The sequence below is a fragment of the Platichthys flesus genome, chromosome 6 (assembly GCF_949316205.1).
Source record: "Platichthys flesus chromosome 6, fPlaFle2.1, whole genome shotgun sequence".
NCBI classification, from domain to species: domain Eukaryota; kingdom Metazoa; phylum Chordata; class Actinopteri; order Pleuronectiformes; family Pleuronectidae; genus Platichthys; species Platichthys flesus.
In genome coordinates this window covers 2981525-2995054 of record NC_084950.1, presented here as the reverse complement: position 1 = coordinate 2995054, position 13530 = coordinate 2981525, and the positions used below count along the sequence as shown (strand labels likewise).

The 13530-nt window shown below is 47.0% G+C and overlaps 1 protein-coding gene across 1 annotated transcript in view; it reads right to left on the bottom strand.

The window, feature by feature from the left end:
• The window catches only part of jph3b (junctophilin 3b), a 32131-nt gene extending 22401 nt beyond the window's left edge, over positions 1–9730 (bottom strand). The window contains exon 1 of the mRNA XM_062390816.1: positions 7945–9730. Within this exon, the coding sequence (XP_062246800.1) occupies positions 7945–8326 (382 nt within the window). The 5' untranslated portion in view covers positions 8327–9730. The remainder of the gene's footprint in view (positions 1–7944) is intronic.
• Positions 9731–13530: the final 3800 nt, after the last annotated feature.

Genomic DNA, 13530 nt, shown 5'->3' with positions numbered 1-13530 from the left:
ACTCCTGTAATTACCTCCCAGTGCAACACAACACAGACCAACACAACACAAAGGGCAGCCTCCACAAAACCCATGAAGTCGAATCAACGCGTCTCCACAAACACTTTCAACTAAAGCGGAAACGTTGCAGCCTTGAATGACGCAGGGTTTATCTCAGGGTTGTTTCAGTTTGAGCAGTGAAGAGGCTCAGAGTGAGAGTGTATGAATGTGTGTGTTGCTTTTTGCTTCTTCATGGTTTCTTGGAGGCAAATAAAAAGCTTCTATTAGTAATGACCGGGCAAATAAAATATTCAGTGTAGCTCCACGCTGCTTCTGCCTGTCGCTCTCCATGGTGCTGAAAAAGAAGCCGGCCGGGATTTTCTATCAAAATCAAACACGTTTACTGTTGTTGTTTCAAATCCCATCATCATGTGGAAACAGGGGTTCAGACTTTATACAGTCAGAAGGAAACATGCGTGTACAGCAGAGAGGTTATCCTCCTCTCATCGTGTCCAACTGTCACACTGGTACAGAGAGAAAAAACAGATTTCTGGATATATATATATATAAAGGCCTCGACCCCCGGGCCTTTGGTTGTGAGGAGAATCCACTTCACAACTCTCACGCCAACTTGATTCCGCTGATTCCGCCTGGAGGCTGACAGGAAGTGCTCTCGCGTCACATGGGCTCGTAACCCCGGCCACGCACGAGGCAGCCGCACGGACAGAGTTTACGCGGAGAGATCAAAGCTGTGGAAGCATCACAGGGTCACAGCGATTTGATCGACCCACGGGCTGAATTCATAATTGTGTGTTTAAAAAACGCGTGCGTCTGTTGCCTGTTTCTAGGTTAAAAGCCATCTGTCTCTCTGGGTCTGTGTTTCACTCTGAAGAAGCTGCAGCGGGAGACACTTGTCGAAATAAATCTGTAAATGATGCTGGTTCAGCTGAACTGTGCAGCTCTCGTCTCCTCTAACGAGTATCGTGCGACTCACACTGAGTATCGTGATGACAGGGCTTCAAAGTTCACTCACAAGACTCAAGGTTCGAGGTCCATGTGCATCAGAACAGCAGAAAGAAAGAAAAAGCGTGGAAATGGAGCGGCTGTGGATGAGTTTACATTTGTTCTGTGACAGTAACCTAAGAAAATACAGTTTTTACTTTATGTCTCGGGTCATTGGGGGGTTTCAGGGGTAGAGATTTTAAAGGAGATCTATTCAGGCTGAATACTTTAATTTGTGTTGCTGCTTGAAAAGGTTTACAAGCTCTGATGTTATTGAGGGGTTGAGGTTTAAGCTTCATTTTATTTGGTCCGTTCATTTGAAGGGGACATAAAACTTTACAACTATCGCTCCAGTGTCCCGGAAAACTAGAGGGAACTAGAGCCTCTGTACTGGGGGGACCTCACAACCAGGTGAGCTGTGGGGTCCCGTGTGAGGTCGTCCTTCAGTGGCTGCAGGTTTGATTCCGACACGACCCTTTGCTGCGTGTCTTTCTCCCCCTTTCATGCTTAACTCCGTCCTATCCAATAAAAGCTAGCTGCCCATAAAATATTTAAAAACATAATTTAAGATGAGGAAAACTTCATAGTTAAAACACTGGTTTGGAACATTTAAAAAATCCTCCACTTTCGTATTTCAATATATAATCTGACCCTGTTAACTCATTTCCATCCATTCCCCAGTAATGAAGAGTTTCAGGAAAGTTGCCGTACAGTATCCCAACAGGCCAGCGTAGCCTCATTAGTATTTCTGCTTGGTACTGTATCAGCAGCGGTGGAGCAGGGCAGACTTCCAAGATAGATAATTTAGAGTTTTCATGTTTCAGACGGCATCGCAAATCCTCACTTCAAACATCAAGCCGTTCCATTACATAAGCTGAAGCCTGCAGTGGGCTTGTGGTGGTGGAGGAGGAGGAGGAGGAGGAGGAGGAGGAGGAGGAGGAGGAGGAGGAGGAGGAGGAGGAGGAGGAGGAGGAGGAGGAGGAGGAGGAGCATGTTTGCTGTGACTCCGAATAGAAAAGAAACAAACAAAGTGCAAGTGACAGAGAGGCGCTGTAGTGTAACAGAGAGAGAGAGAGAGAGAGAGAGAGAGAGTGAGAGAGAGAGAGAGAGAGAGAAAGAGAGAGAGAGAGGAATGATGGAACCACCAGTGTCGTTGTCACTCTTTTCTCCAGCTGACGTGTCTGTGTTCCTTCTCTCGCTCTGTGTGTGTGTGTGTGTGTGTGTGTGTGTGTGTGTGTGTGTGGTGTGTGAGACAGGCTGGACAAACAGCTGGACACACACACACTCGTCCTAAACTACACATCACCCAACACGGAGAGAGTCAGTTCAAAGCTAAACCTCTGCCCCCAGTAAATCTCTGTGTGGGACCATCATCCGTTTAAGAGATTTTGCCCGGGCCCCGTTTCTGTCTGAGTCTCTTTGAGGATTATTTATCTGCTGAAACATTTCATAAAAAAGACCAACGACAACACGGCCGCTTGGGATTTTATAACCAATGTTTTTGTATAAGAGTTCAGCTTTGATTTATAAACACGAAAACTTTATAAACACAAATACTATATTGGATTTGTATGAAAAAACTCGATCTAAACCATATTTCCTGTATTTTTTAGTTATTACATTGCATCGCTACACGGCCATGCATGCATGTGCAAAACAAAACGATAAAGATATCAAATTGAAATCAGCAGAAGAAGAAAGTACGTAATGAGGGATGAGAAACAATCAAATAGGAAAAACATGGACGATAATAAACCAACAAAAGAATAAATATGGAGGCAAACGTCCCACCTTTAACATCAGGGTGGAGGTACGACTCTTCAACGTTCCAACACAACACAACTTCAGTATCTGCACAAACTACAGATGAGTCACACTCCTTCATTAACAGGATCATCTCGATCTAATGAAGGAATCAGTCAGTGTTCAGCTTCAGGAGCAGAACACTGAGTTCAACAGACTCAGATCCTGGACTGTGTGTTTTATAACTGAACCATGAAGGAACACAACCTTGTGTTCTGTGTCCATCTGAGTCATAATCATAATCTACCAAAACAATTTCCATGATATTTTGCAGAGGGGCTGACCCGAAACGTTTTGGAGCAAATCCGGATAAATGGTCAGATCCGGGATTATTTATTTTCTCTCTTTCTTCAACATGGCGAGACAAAATCTCATGTTGTCGTTTTAGTCTCTTTTGAAGAATCAAGCTCATCACATCAGTCCTGCTTCGCAACACCTCTCTTTGCTAACTTAGAATATCCCAGAATATAGAAACATACCGAACCCTCCGGTCTGTTTGATGCCCGGGACAAACCAATCTGGATGTTTAGCAAAACTAACTGTTCCTCTCGTTAGAGCCGCTCGTCCACACGAAAAATAAAGCTTGTGAGAATGAAATATAAATGGAAACGAAGGGGTAAACATCTGTAAAAACAAATTCAGTAGTGTCTCCGACCTCATGGCCCATCTTGTCCAACAAGATCGTGTCTTATAGGTCATATTTGAGACACTGTGGTGATGTGTATTTGACCGGTTACTTGAAAATGGTCCAATCTGAACCAACCCAACCTCCTGCTCGTCCGAGTGATCCAGAGAAACTGAGGCAGAGCGGCTCTCTGTTCACTGAACAGCCTCCTCCCACTCACTCAACAGGCTGCAAACAGATTCCCTCGAACTGAGTCCAAGGGAAGCAGGTTTCAGACTTGATTTGACTTCTCACCCGTAGTAAAAAAAACACTGACCATGAGCTGTGGAGTTGGGGGGGCGGGGGGGTGTATCTGTATTTATTTTATCAGCTTACATAATGTGGTCGGAGCTGGAATAATGACTTCGTTGGTGGCAGCCGTGAGCGAACTAACAGAATGTGTTTATGCCGGACAATTATCATGTTGTTGTAGAGCATCATGCCGAGCGCTCGGGGGACAGGGCCGAGGCTCCGGGACGTCTCTGAGCCGTCACAAGCTCCGAGCCTCTGTGATGGTCTGGGACTTGAGAGAGAGGCCGTCCCCGCCTCGTGTCCTCCTGAGATCCTGTCCTCACATCGTCTGCTCTCTGTGTGTTTGATACTGGGACGGTGAGCTCGTCCGTCCTGGTGTCATGTGACTGTTGTACACAGTGACAGTTGTAATCTCTGCCTGTCCCTTTGTGACTCACTGCGTTCCCCACTGAAATGATTACTGTGTGTGTCTGTGTGTCTGTGTGTGTGTGTGTGTGTTTTCGTGTGTGTATGTGTGTGTGTGTGTGGTTGGTAATCAGTCAACTTAGCTCTTCATCTCGGTAAACAATTAGCCCGGAAGGCCGAGCCGGCCAATCAGAGCCTAGCAGAGGCAGCCGGGCGGCCAATAGCAGCGAGGAACACTGAGTCCCCCCCCCCCCGTGACACGCTGACCCGCTGCATGTCGGTGAGCGTTGCTATGGAAACCCTACTGTACAGAGAGGCTCCGAGGTAACGCAGCGGAGCGAGGGAGGGAGAGAGGAGAGGAGAGGAGAGGAGAGAGGGATGTTGGAGGAGAGGAGAGGAGGCAGGAGAGGAGAGGAGAGGAGAGAGCGAGGAGAGAGGGATGTTTGCAAACATAGGACGAGGAAGGAAAAAGCCAAACAGCGGAGGAGGAGTGATTCCTAGAGAAGTGGCCCCGAGTGTGGCTGGAGGAGAGAGAGAGGGATGAACTCCACCGGGGGGGGGGGGAGGTGGAGCCGGCTCGGAGGTGCACAGTGTGTTCTCAGTGTGTCGGCTGCAGAGCATCTCTGAATGTTTTGGCTCTGGACTCCTGAGGACTTCTAATCTGAGAGGAACCTGAGTTCAGCTCAAAGAACCGAGGCCTCGTTCCTCCAGAGATCCTCAGGAAATCAGATTCAACTCTGTTCGTGTGATTAGTCGGCAGAAAAGAAAAGATGTCCACCTTCAGGACTTATTTGGACCTTATTTCTCCACTTGTTATTATTTCACCAATATTCTACATTAATTCTGGTTTCAAAGAAAATCCAATTAATCCTAAAATGACGAACGAGTCTCATTTATAGTTTATAATTATTATGTTCATTAAAAACAATTTAAGCTTGATGTTATGTTTCCACGGAACATTGACCTCATTCAGAATAAAACATTATTTTGATTATACTGTTTCCATGAGTTCCTAATAGAATATTCCATTCATATTTACAAGCTATAGAGACATAATCATGCTATGACTAATGTCATCTTCACATCCTCCTCTTGTTTACACCCATGTTTGTTCCAACAGCTGCTGACTGTCAGATGATGATGTCGCATTAGCTCAAGAAAACGATGATCGATGCTAACTCAATTTAATACATTGAATAGGGCTCTTATTTTGAAAAATGAGACAGGAAGGACATGTGTTGAGCTCACAGGTCCCGATGATTGGCTGAAAAGACGTCAATCTGCGTAAAAACACAGTAATCTATATTTTACTGTCCAGATTACAACTAGTAGGAGTAGTGGTAGTATTGGAGGTGGTATTAGTGGTAGTAGCAATGGTAGTGTTAGTAATAGTAGTACTGGTAGTGTTGCTGGTGGTAGAGTAAGTAGTAGTAGAAGTACTAGTAGTGGTAGAGGATGTTAACGCTGCAGCTTGATCAATCACTCTCTTTAAAAACCTTCAGTTTGATGTATAACCTAATTTGTGAAAGACAAATACATGCTGCCAGTATAAGTACACAATGTACTGCTGGAGCTGGATAAACACTCATAACTAGGCCAATCTCTGCTGCGTGTACAGTATGTGGGTTCAAATACTTCACAGAGCGACAGTGTTGTTATCTCCTCTCTCTCCCCCTCTCTCTCACTCTCTCTCTCCCCCCCCTCTCTCTCTCTCTCTCTCTCACTCTCTCTCCGGGAGGTTTTCTTATCACGTTTCTGTTCTCTCTCCATTTTCATCCTTCATCCCTTTTCTCTCTGAGACGACCTCACTCGTCCCCTGATGGAGAGAATCTCTCGTAGTAATAACGATAATCATCCATCCATCCATCCATCTTTCTATTATCCGTCAATCTCTTGACTGATCCATTCATCCGTCACCCTGTACATCTGTCCATCCATCTCTCCGTCTATCCGCCCCTCCCATCTGTCTGCTTATCTATCAGGTCCACTTCTTCTTCTTCTCCGTCCTGAATCAACCTCTCACACCCGTCTGGTCTGGGGATTGTATCAGGCTGCTCTAGGACAACGTGTGTGTGTGTATGTGTGTGTGTGTGTGTGTGTGTGTGTGTGGTCCAGACGAGCTTTGTCAAACCTACTGGTTGTAGAGTTATGTAACACAGCTTTAACTGTACTGTGTGTATGCGTCTGTCAGCTCTGATGCTCAGCTCACACACTTTTTCGGCCCCGATTCTGTGTCGTGTGTGCGTTTTTTACACACACATTGTGTATGCATGGCACGTGTGCTTGTGTGTTTCTATTTTTAAGCAGGAATCCATATGGTATGTGTCTCATTAACGGGGACTGAACTGAGCCCGGGTCTAAGTGCATTGACGCCATCGATTTCAATTTCAGGGAAAATCTGGTGTCGATTTAAAAGATATTCTGTAAAATCAAGACCCTTTAAAATATCTGTATTATCATGTTTTATGCAACAATTACCAAATTATATTGCATGCAAATAATTTGATTTTCTGGCCCAGGTCCAGATGAAAACTCTGAACTTGTTGTATTCAAACCGATTCAAGCAGTTTGGCTGTCGAGATCAGAATGTAGAGAAACATAGGACCGACTAATGGTCCGTTTCTCAAACTGACTTCCTCTTCCAGGAGGAAGTGTTCCGGTCACTTTTCCTCCGGCAACATCCTGAACTTTACATTTGTGATAACTTCGTCCGACTGTACGATGGATTTCCATGAATCAACTTTAGTAAAGACATTCATGCTCCCCAGAGGATGAGCATTGATCCCCTGTCATCAACGTCAGGTCCAAATGGGATTTTATGCAAGACTTTGATAAAACTAATGAGGTTAGCATAAGCAACATATAAGGTTTAGTGCTGATTTGCAAATGTTAAAGAGGTGACATGCTAACTTGTAGCTTAGCATCACTGTTAGCTGGTTGACTTCAGCCTTTAGAGCAAGGCTACAACCTCTCAGTTTAAATCACTGTACAATTTATAATACTCACATTTAGGACTACACAACTCAGGGGAGTCTTCACAAGGCAACAATATTATCTTAAGTTTGAACATATTAAGCAGGTTAAAGATTCTGTGAGTTACAAGTTGAGGCTGGTTTGAGGTTGTTGCATTAATTTGCTGCAGCTCTCTGCACCGACCTGCTCTACCTTCAACTTCAGGACGACTTGAGTGCAATAATAATAAAAAATCCGCCTGTTGCTCTGCCACACAAGTCTAGAGCCTATGCTGTGTATTTGAAAATACTTCACAGTACACAGGAGTAATTAAAAAACACACAGTTTGTGCTGCTGTGGGGAAATTAACAGTAAATTACGGCCGGTACTCGGGAGCTGTCGTCCTCCTCTGTCCCTCCAACCCTTTATTCATCCCCTAAGACTGCATGGCCTGAATCGAAGGCCTCCAAATATACAGTGTGTCCTCATCAGGCTGAGTCGAGGGGTTGAGACCGGAGGACAGAGAGGAAGAGGAGGAAAACCAGAGATTGAGAATCATTCATCAAAGCCTGTCCTTGTGCAACCCCCTGCCGCTGCATGAATGGGTGTGATGACAAGGGGGGGGGGGGGGGGGGGGCGGCGGCAGCGGGAGAAAGGATGACCCGGGAAGACCTCGGGACAAGCTCCTCCCACTGTAAATCTGTCACCTGGGTAGCTGTCAGCACCCGTTCAATCATCCTCCGGTTACCAGCCGGTCGTTTTCACTGAGGACAGTTGTCAATCACTCTTACACCGACGCTCTGGTTCACACAACCTCTCACAGCCTGTGTCACACACTCTCAGACCCAACCCCACAGCTCCCCCACAATGCAACTCTCCCTTCCTACCTCCGTCCGAGTACGTCTCCGTTCCGTATCCGTCTTGCAGGCCGTTGTTCCACGTCCCCTCGTACTTCCCGCTCGTCCCCGTGCTCTCCCGGACACCGTAGCGTCCCTTGAAGCCGTGCGTCCACTCGCCCTTGTACACCCAGCGGCCTTTATTCTCAACACCCACTCCGTGTCTCTTGCCCTGGGCCCAGGTGCCCTGGTAGGTGTTCCCGCTGGGCCACGTGTAGACGCCCAGCAGCTCAAAGCCGTGGGCCCAGGACCCACAGTACTCGCCCTGGCCCTTGGGTCCCGTGCAGATCCCGTGGCCGTGCGCCTTGCCCTCCTCCCACCCGCCGCAGTATGACCCCCCATCGTCAAAGTTGAACCTGCCGCCAGTGGACATGCATGAAACAGGTCTTGGCAATTCCCCTGAAGCCTCGACAAAAAGAAAAAGAAAAGAAAAAGAAAACAGAGGGAGGAAAGAGAAGGACAGGTTGGTGCTACGATCAATCCATGGACATGAATTCAGAGTTCGGTGAGGAGGAGGAAGAGGAGGAGGGGGAGGAAGTTGGGAGGAAGAGGGAGCGAACTCCCACTCAAATCGAGAGACGCCACCCTTTGTTTCCAGCTGGCAGGAAGAAGAAGAAGGAGAAACAAGGTGGAAGACCAAACTTGGCCCCTCACAGGAGTGTCAGGGGTTTCCCGGCTCGGTGGGAAAAGGCAGTGAGAAGCCGTTCACACCATCGTCTCGCTGGGCTCTGTGTTCCTTTGGTTAGCACTTCCCTTCTCCCCTGTGGCAGACGCAGGTGAGACAGGAGAGTGGGCCCGGAGCTGCCATCATCCTCTCTGAGCAGGAGATGAAACCATCCGGCCTGGAATCAGCCTCCGCCGACACAAACGCAAGAACTCTGCCTCCTACTCCTGTTCTTCTCCTGCTCTCCGGCTCAGGCCCACTCGCTCGGCCGCCTCCTACCTGACGATGCCTCCACCTCTCTGGGGTGTCGAGCCAAGAAGTGTCCCCGGGGGCAGCCCTTCAAACCTCCAGGCTTCCTCCAGCATAGGAGCCACCCTGATCAGCAGCGAGAGCCCGACTGGAGCTGGGACATTTTAGCACGATGAGGAAAAAGAGAAACTCTCCCTCTGTAGAAAATGTTTCTTCTTTGGGTTCGCTCCTAAGCAGAAAATCATTCAAAGTCGGAATGTGTGTCTCACTTCAGGCTCCAGCATCCTCTTCTTATTGTGTCACGCACACACACACTCAGACACACACTTGGCCTGGTCGCACACATGCACAGGAAGAGGGAGAGGCAGACAAATGGGGGAAAACACAAGGTAATCTGCTTTGTGTTGGTCCTGTGGTGCTGGAGAGCAGCAATGCAGTCTCCTGCCGTCTGCACACACACACAAACACACTCACACTGTATGCATGCACACACACATGCACACTTTTCCTGACAGCAAATGCGCACACACACACACACCCAAGGAAAATAAACAAGTGGCTTGATTAATTCTCCTTCTTCTATCCCGCCCCCCCCTTCTCTCTCAGTCTGTCTGTAGGTCTTTAATCCACTGCGTCCATAAGTGGTTTATCCTCTGCGTGGCTTGCCTTCAGGTTGCCTGCCTGATGAAATAACATCCATGAGTGAGGTCCTGTTGTGGTGCAGCTCTGTCCTCCTCAGCATCTCCTGCTCGTCTCCATGTTTCCCTACGGAGCGCCGGCTGACGCACAGCCTGCTGCCTCACAATCTCTTCTCCTCCTATGGCTGGATGGCTCTATCTATCTCCCCCTCTCTCTCTCTCTCTCCCTCTCCCTCCCTCTCTCTCACAGAAAATCTGCTCATTAGAGAGGACTGTTCCAATGCAGCCAACCACCCCCCCCCCACACACATCCCTCCTCCTCCTGCTCAATAGCACGCTCCAGCTCTTAAAGGGACACACACTCCACAGCCAGGACTGCTCCTCTCCACCTCCTCCCTCACCTGTAGCTTCATTTACTCAGCTCGTGTCCGTCTCCCTGCATCCGGCCCCCGTCTCGTGACCTGAGACACGACTGGAGTGGGGGTGCACACGTTCAGTTGTCAGCCAATGGCTCCGGATCAGGAGGAAAGATCCCAACTGGGCCATGTTCTCCATCTTGTCCTATGTTCTGTCAGGGGACAGGGTTAAGTTTAAAAACATATATCGAGGTGATGACGTCTGATCTACTGAGCGGCCTCATGGTTTTCATGGTGCTGCCACACAAGCCAGTAGCCAGTCAGATTCACCTTTAGCCTCAGTGGACCCTGAAGTTCGGCCTGTGGCGTTGATCATGAGGACAAATCACTCGAAGACGCTAAAGTGCACAAAGGAAGTGATGTCCCTAACATCCGCTGGTGGCCGCTAACACCTGATAACATCTACTGGTCGTTGGTAACTTAAGACCTTCAGCCGTACAGGAAACATTCACCTTCTTGTTCCTATATTCCTAAACATCTAAGGTGCAATTAAAACAAAAACAATCTCTTTTAGCTGCACTCATCCCAGCAGTCGTTGTTAATTCTGCACCAAATCCACTTCACAGCTGTAAAAAGGATATCACTGTTGATTCCCAGCTGAGTCCACTTTGCCTCAGCTGCACATCAGGTTGGTATTTGTTACCGAACGGTGTCATTCAGAGGGTTTTGCGTCATCCTGCTGACTCACAAACAAACAAACCAGCCAACAAATAGAGCAGAATGTCACAGAGTGGAGGCACAACGCTGGGATCCGGTCGAGCTGCAGCAGATTCAACAGAATCATAGAGAGACGTCTCCTGAATATCACTGTTTTTATTCATCAAGATTTCATCATGTATTATTCTCTGTGAAATTAATGAAAATGTCACCAAACAACTAAAAAACATCAAATCTTGTGATGTTGAGGAAAGTCAAAGAAATCCCAGATCAGCACTAAGATTTTATTATTTCTTTCTTGGCCCATGTTCCATCGTTCAAACAGGTTTTTATGGAATTCTGTGAAGTTTTTTTTTGTGATCCTGCTGATAAACAAACAAACAAATGGACAGTTGTGAAATAATAACTTGTTTTCTTCTTGTCCACGTAGAGAGTTTACATTCAAACATTCACATGGGACTGGAAAACATGAACTGCAGCTAATCAGGAAGATACTACTCAAAGTGATTGAGAGTTTATTTTTAAATCAAAGTTGCTTTAACACACTTCTCATATCTCGTTTATTTGATGGACTCCTTGTTTGAAAACTATTCACAGGAAGCAGCTGCTGAAAGAGGAGATCTCAGCAGATCAGTGATCAGATATAAAAGATCATGAACTCATCTTCTGCTTTTGATGTGAGTTGAGTCCAGGTCTAAACTCGCTCTCTGTAAATCATGATTCTTCCCCTTGTTTTTACAGAATCAAACTAATTCATTTAATAATTAGTCAATGTGGATCAATTAGCGGATGTTTAAGCCTCAGCGAGGGCGAACCGGAAGCTACAGGTGTGGTCGTCCGTCCTCTAATCATTCGTCCTGTTGCTGTTGTCGTCCTTGTCCTCCTGTTCGCCGGTGTCTGAGAGAGCTAAGCCAATTCCAGCCCAGATTACAGTAATAAAATCAGTGCGAGGCCGGGGATTAAGGCTTAGGCCTCTAAACACACTGGTAGTATAGAGAGAGAGAGAGAGAGAGGGGGAGGAGAGTGGAGGAAAGTGGAGGAGGGAGGTAGAGAGAAGGTGAGCAGGTACAGGAAAGGAAGGGGGGGAGGCGCAGTGTGGCGAGTGGTGTCCTGACCACAACAGAGGGATTAGGAATTAAAGACATTAGAAACCTCAGTGTGCTCGCGTACGAACCCACGACACAAAGTGGAAGGAATCAATTAGAGAGAAGAGAGTCACGGATAACGATCACTGGGTCGTTAGAGACGTTGTTACACAGTGACGAGCAGGACGCAGGGGGAGGACGACGCACACCGAGCTGACTCCTCCGGAAACCGGTTAATTCACTACATCCAGATTTTTGAACACGCTCTCAGACATCAGACTTTATTCATTAGGATCCAAGAATTATTCTCTGAGGATTCAAACGCTCGACTAATTCCGACTCAACGTTCCTCATATCGGGTTCTTTACTGGAACCACTGGACAGGAACACTCACAGTTCAGAGGACGACAAAAAACAGAAAGTTCCTCAAAGACCTGAAGGAAGAGAAAGTTGGGAAGAAAGTCTGGAATATTAGGATTTAATGGTTCACACCTGAAAATCCGAACTTCATGTGTTTTGCTCTGATTGTTTAACTTAATCTGTCCGCTGTCGGTTTCATATTTTAAGTAAAACATTTTGCCTCATACGTACGTCCTGACATCACCACCTGCGTGGGCGGTGTCTACCTATACTTGACTCTGATTGGTTAGTAGACAGACGTGTTGTCAGTTTGGCAAATAGAAGTCGTTTAAATGGAGAAAATGAGCAAACTTGACTTTGTTCATTTCATTGCAACAGTAACATCAACACAACCAGTGAAATAAACATCCTTGTTATTGCTTCCTCTTCTTCTGTGGTTAAATTCCGTCTCAGCTTCCTGTGATTGGCTCCTCTGCAAACGAACTGGATCCTGGATCAGTTTGATCTGGACCCAGAACACCTTCGTCTGGCTGGAGGAACATCTCACACCTGATGTTTTGTTTCTGACTATAGGTCCAAACCAAACAAGGCCCCATGACAAACTGGCCAGATGAAGACATGAGGGCTGACCTGTCAATCAGAGGTGACTAAGAAACACGAGAAGAAAGAACACTGAGGAAAACATGAGAAACTGTTTCCTGTCGAGAAGTGAGTCAGTCCTCTCACGACATAAAGACTTTATTGACAATCTGTTCTTGAATCATCTCGTACACAAAGACAATAAAAAGCCTGATGTGGTCGTGTATGACAAGTTGTGTGTCACTGACACAGTCACTGACGCGTCTGTGACAACTCCCGGCTGCCCCCCCCTCACGTCAACACAGCACCCAAAAAAAAATCCTCTTCTCTTTAGTTATTTATCGAGTCTTTTTTGGTCCCGGAGTTGAAATTAAAAAAAAAAGAAATGAAGAAGAAAGAAAGGGGGGGTGGGCACGGGAAAAGGGAGGGGAAGAAGAAGGAGAGGAAGGTAGCCTCATTCTCATCCATCTCTCCTTCTCCTCTATTATTCATCAGCCTCTTCTCATCCCGCGTTCAGCATGCTGGTGGAGGATAAAATAGGTCACTGAGGGATAGGCTGCTGCTCACAGTGACTGATGTCTTCCCTGACTTATCGTGCACTCACTCCCCCTCCTCTTCCTCCCCTGTAACCCTCCCTCCATCCTCTTCCTCTCCCCTTTACTTCCCCACCGTTCCCACACCGTCGTGTCATCTCTTCTTTCTGCCCCTGCTCTCCATCCTCTGCCCCTCCACCTTCTCTCTGTTCCTGGTCTCCATCGCTGTAGACGAGTGAAACTCAGACAAAGGAAATGTGTTGCAGCTACAGATCTGCAGGGGGCACACAATCGTCCCCATCACATCTACAGATCTTGGTACTGGAAGGGAAGAAGAACCCAGTAAGACGAGGGGTTGTGAAAACACGAGTATAAAGAAAAAAGAGGAGAAGAAAG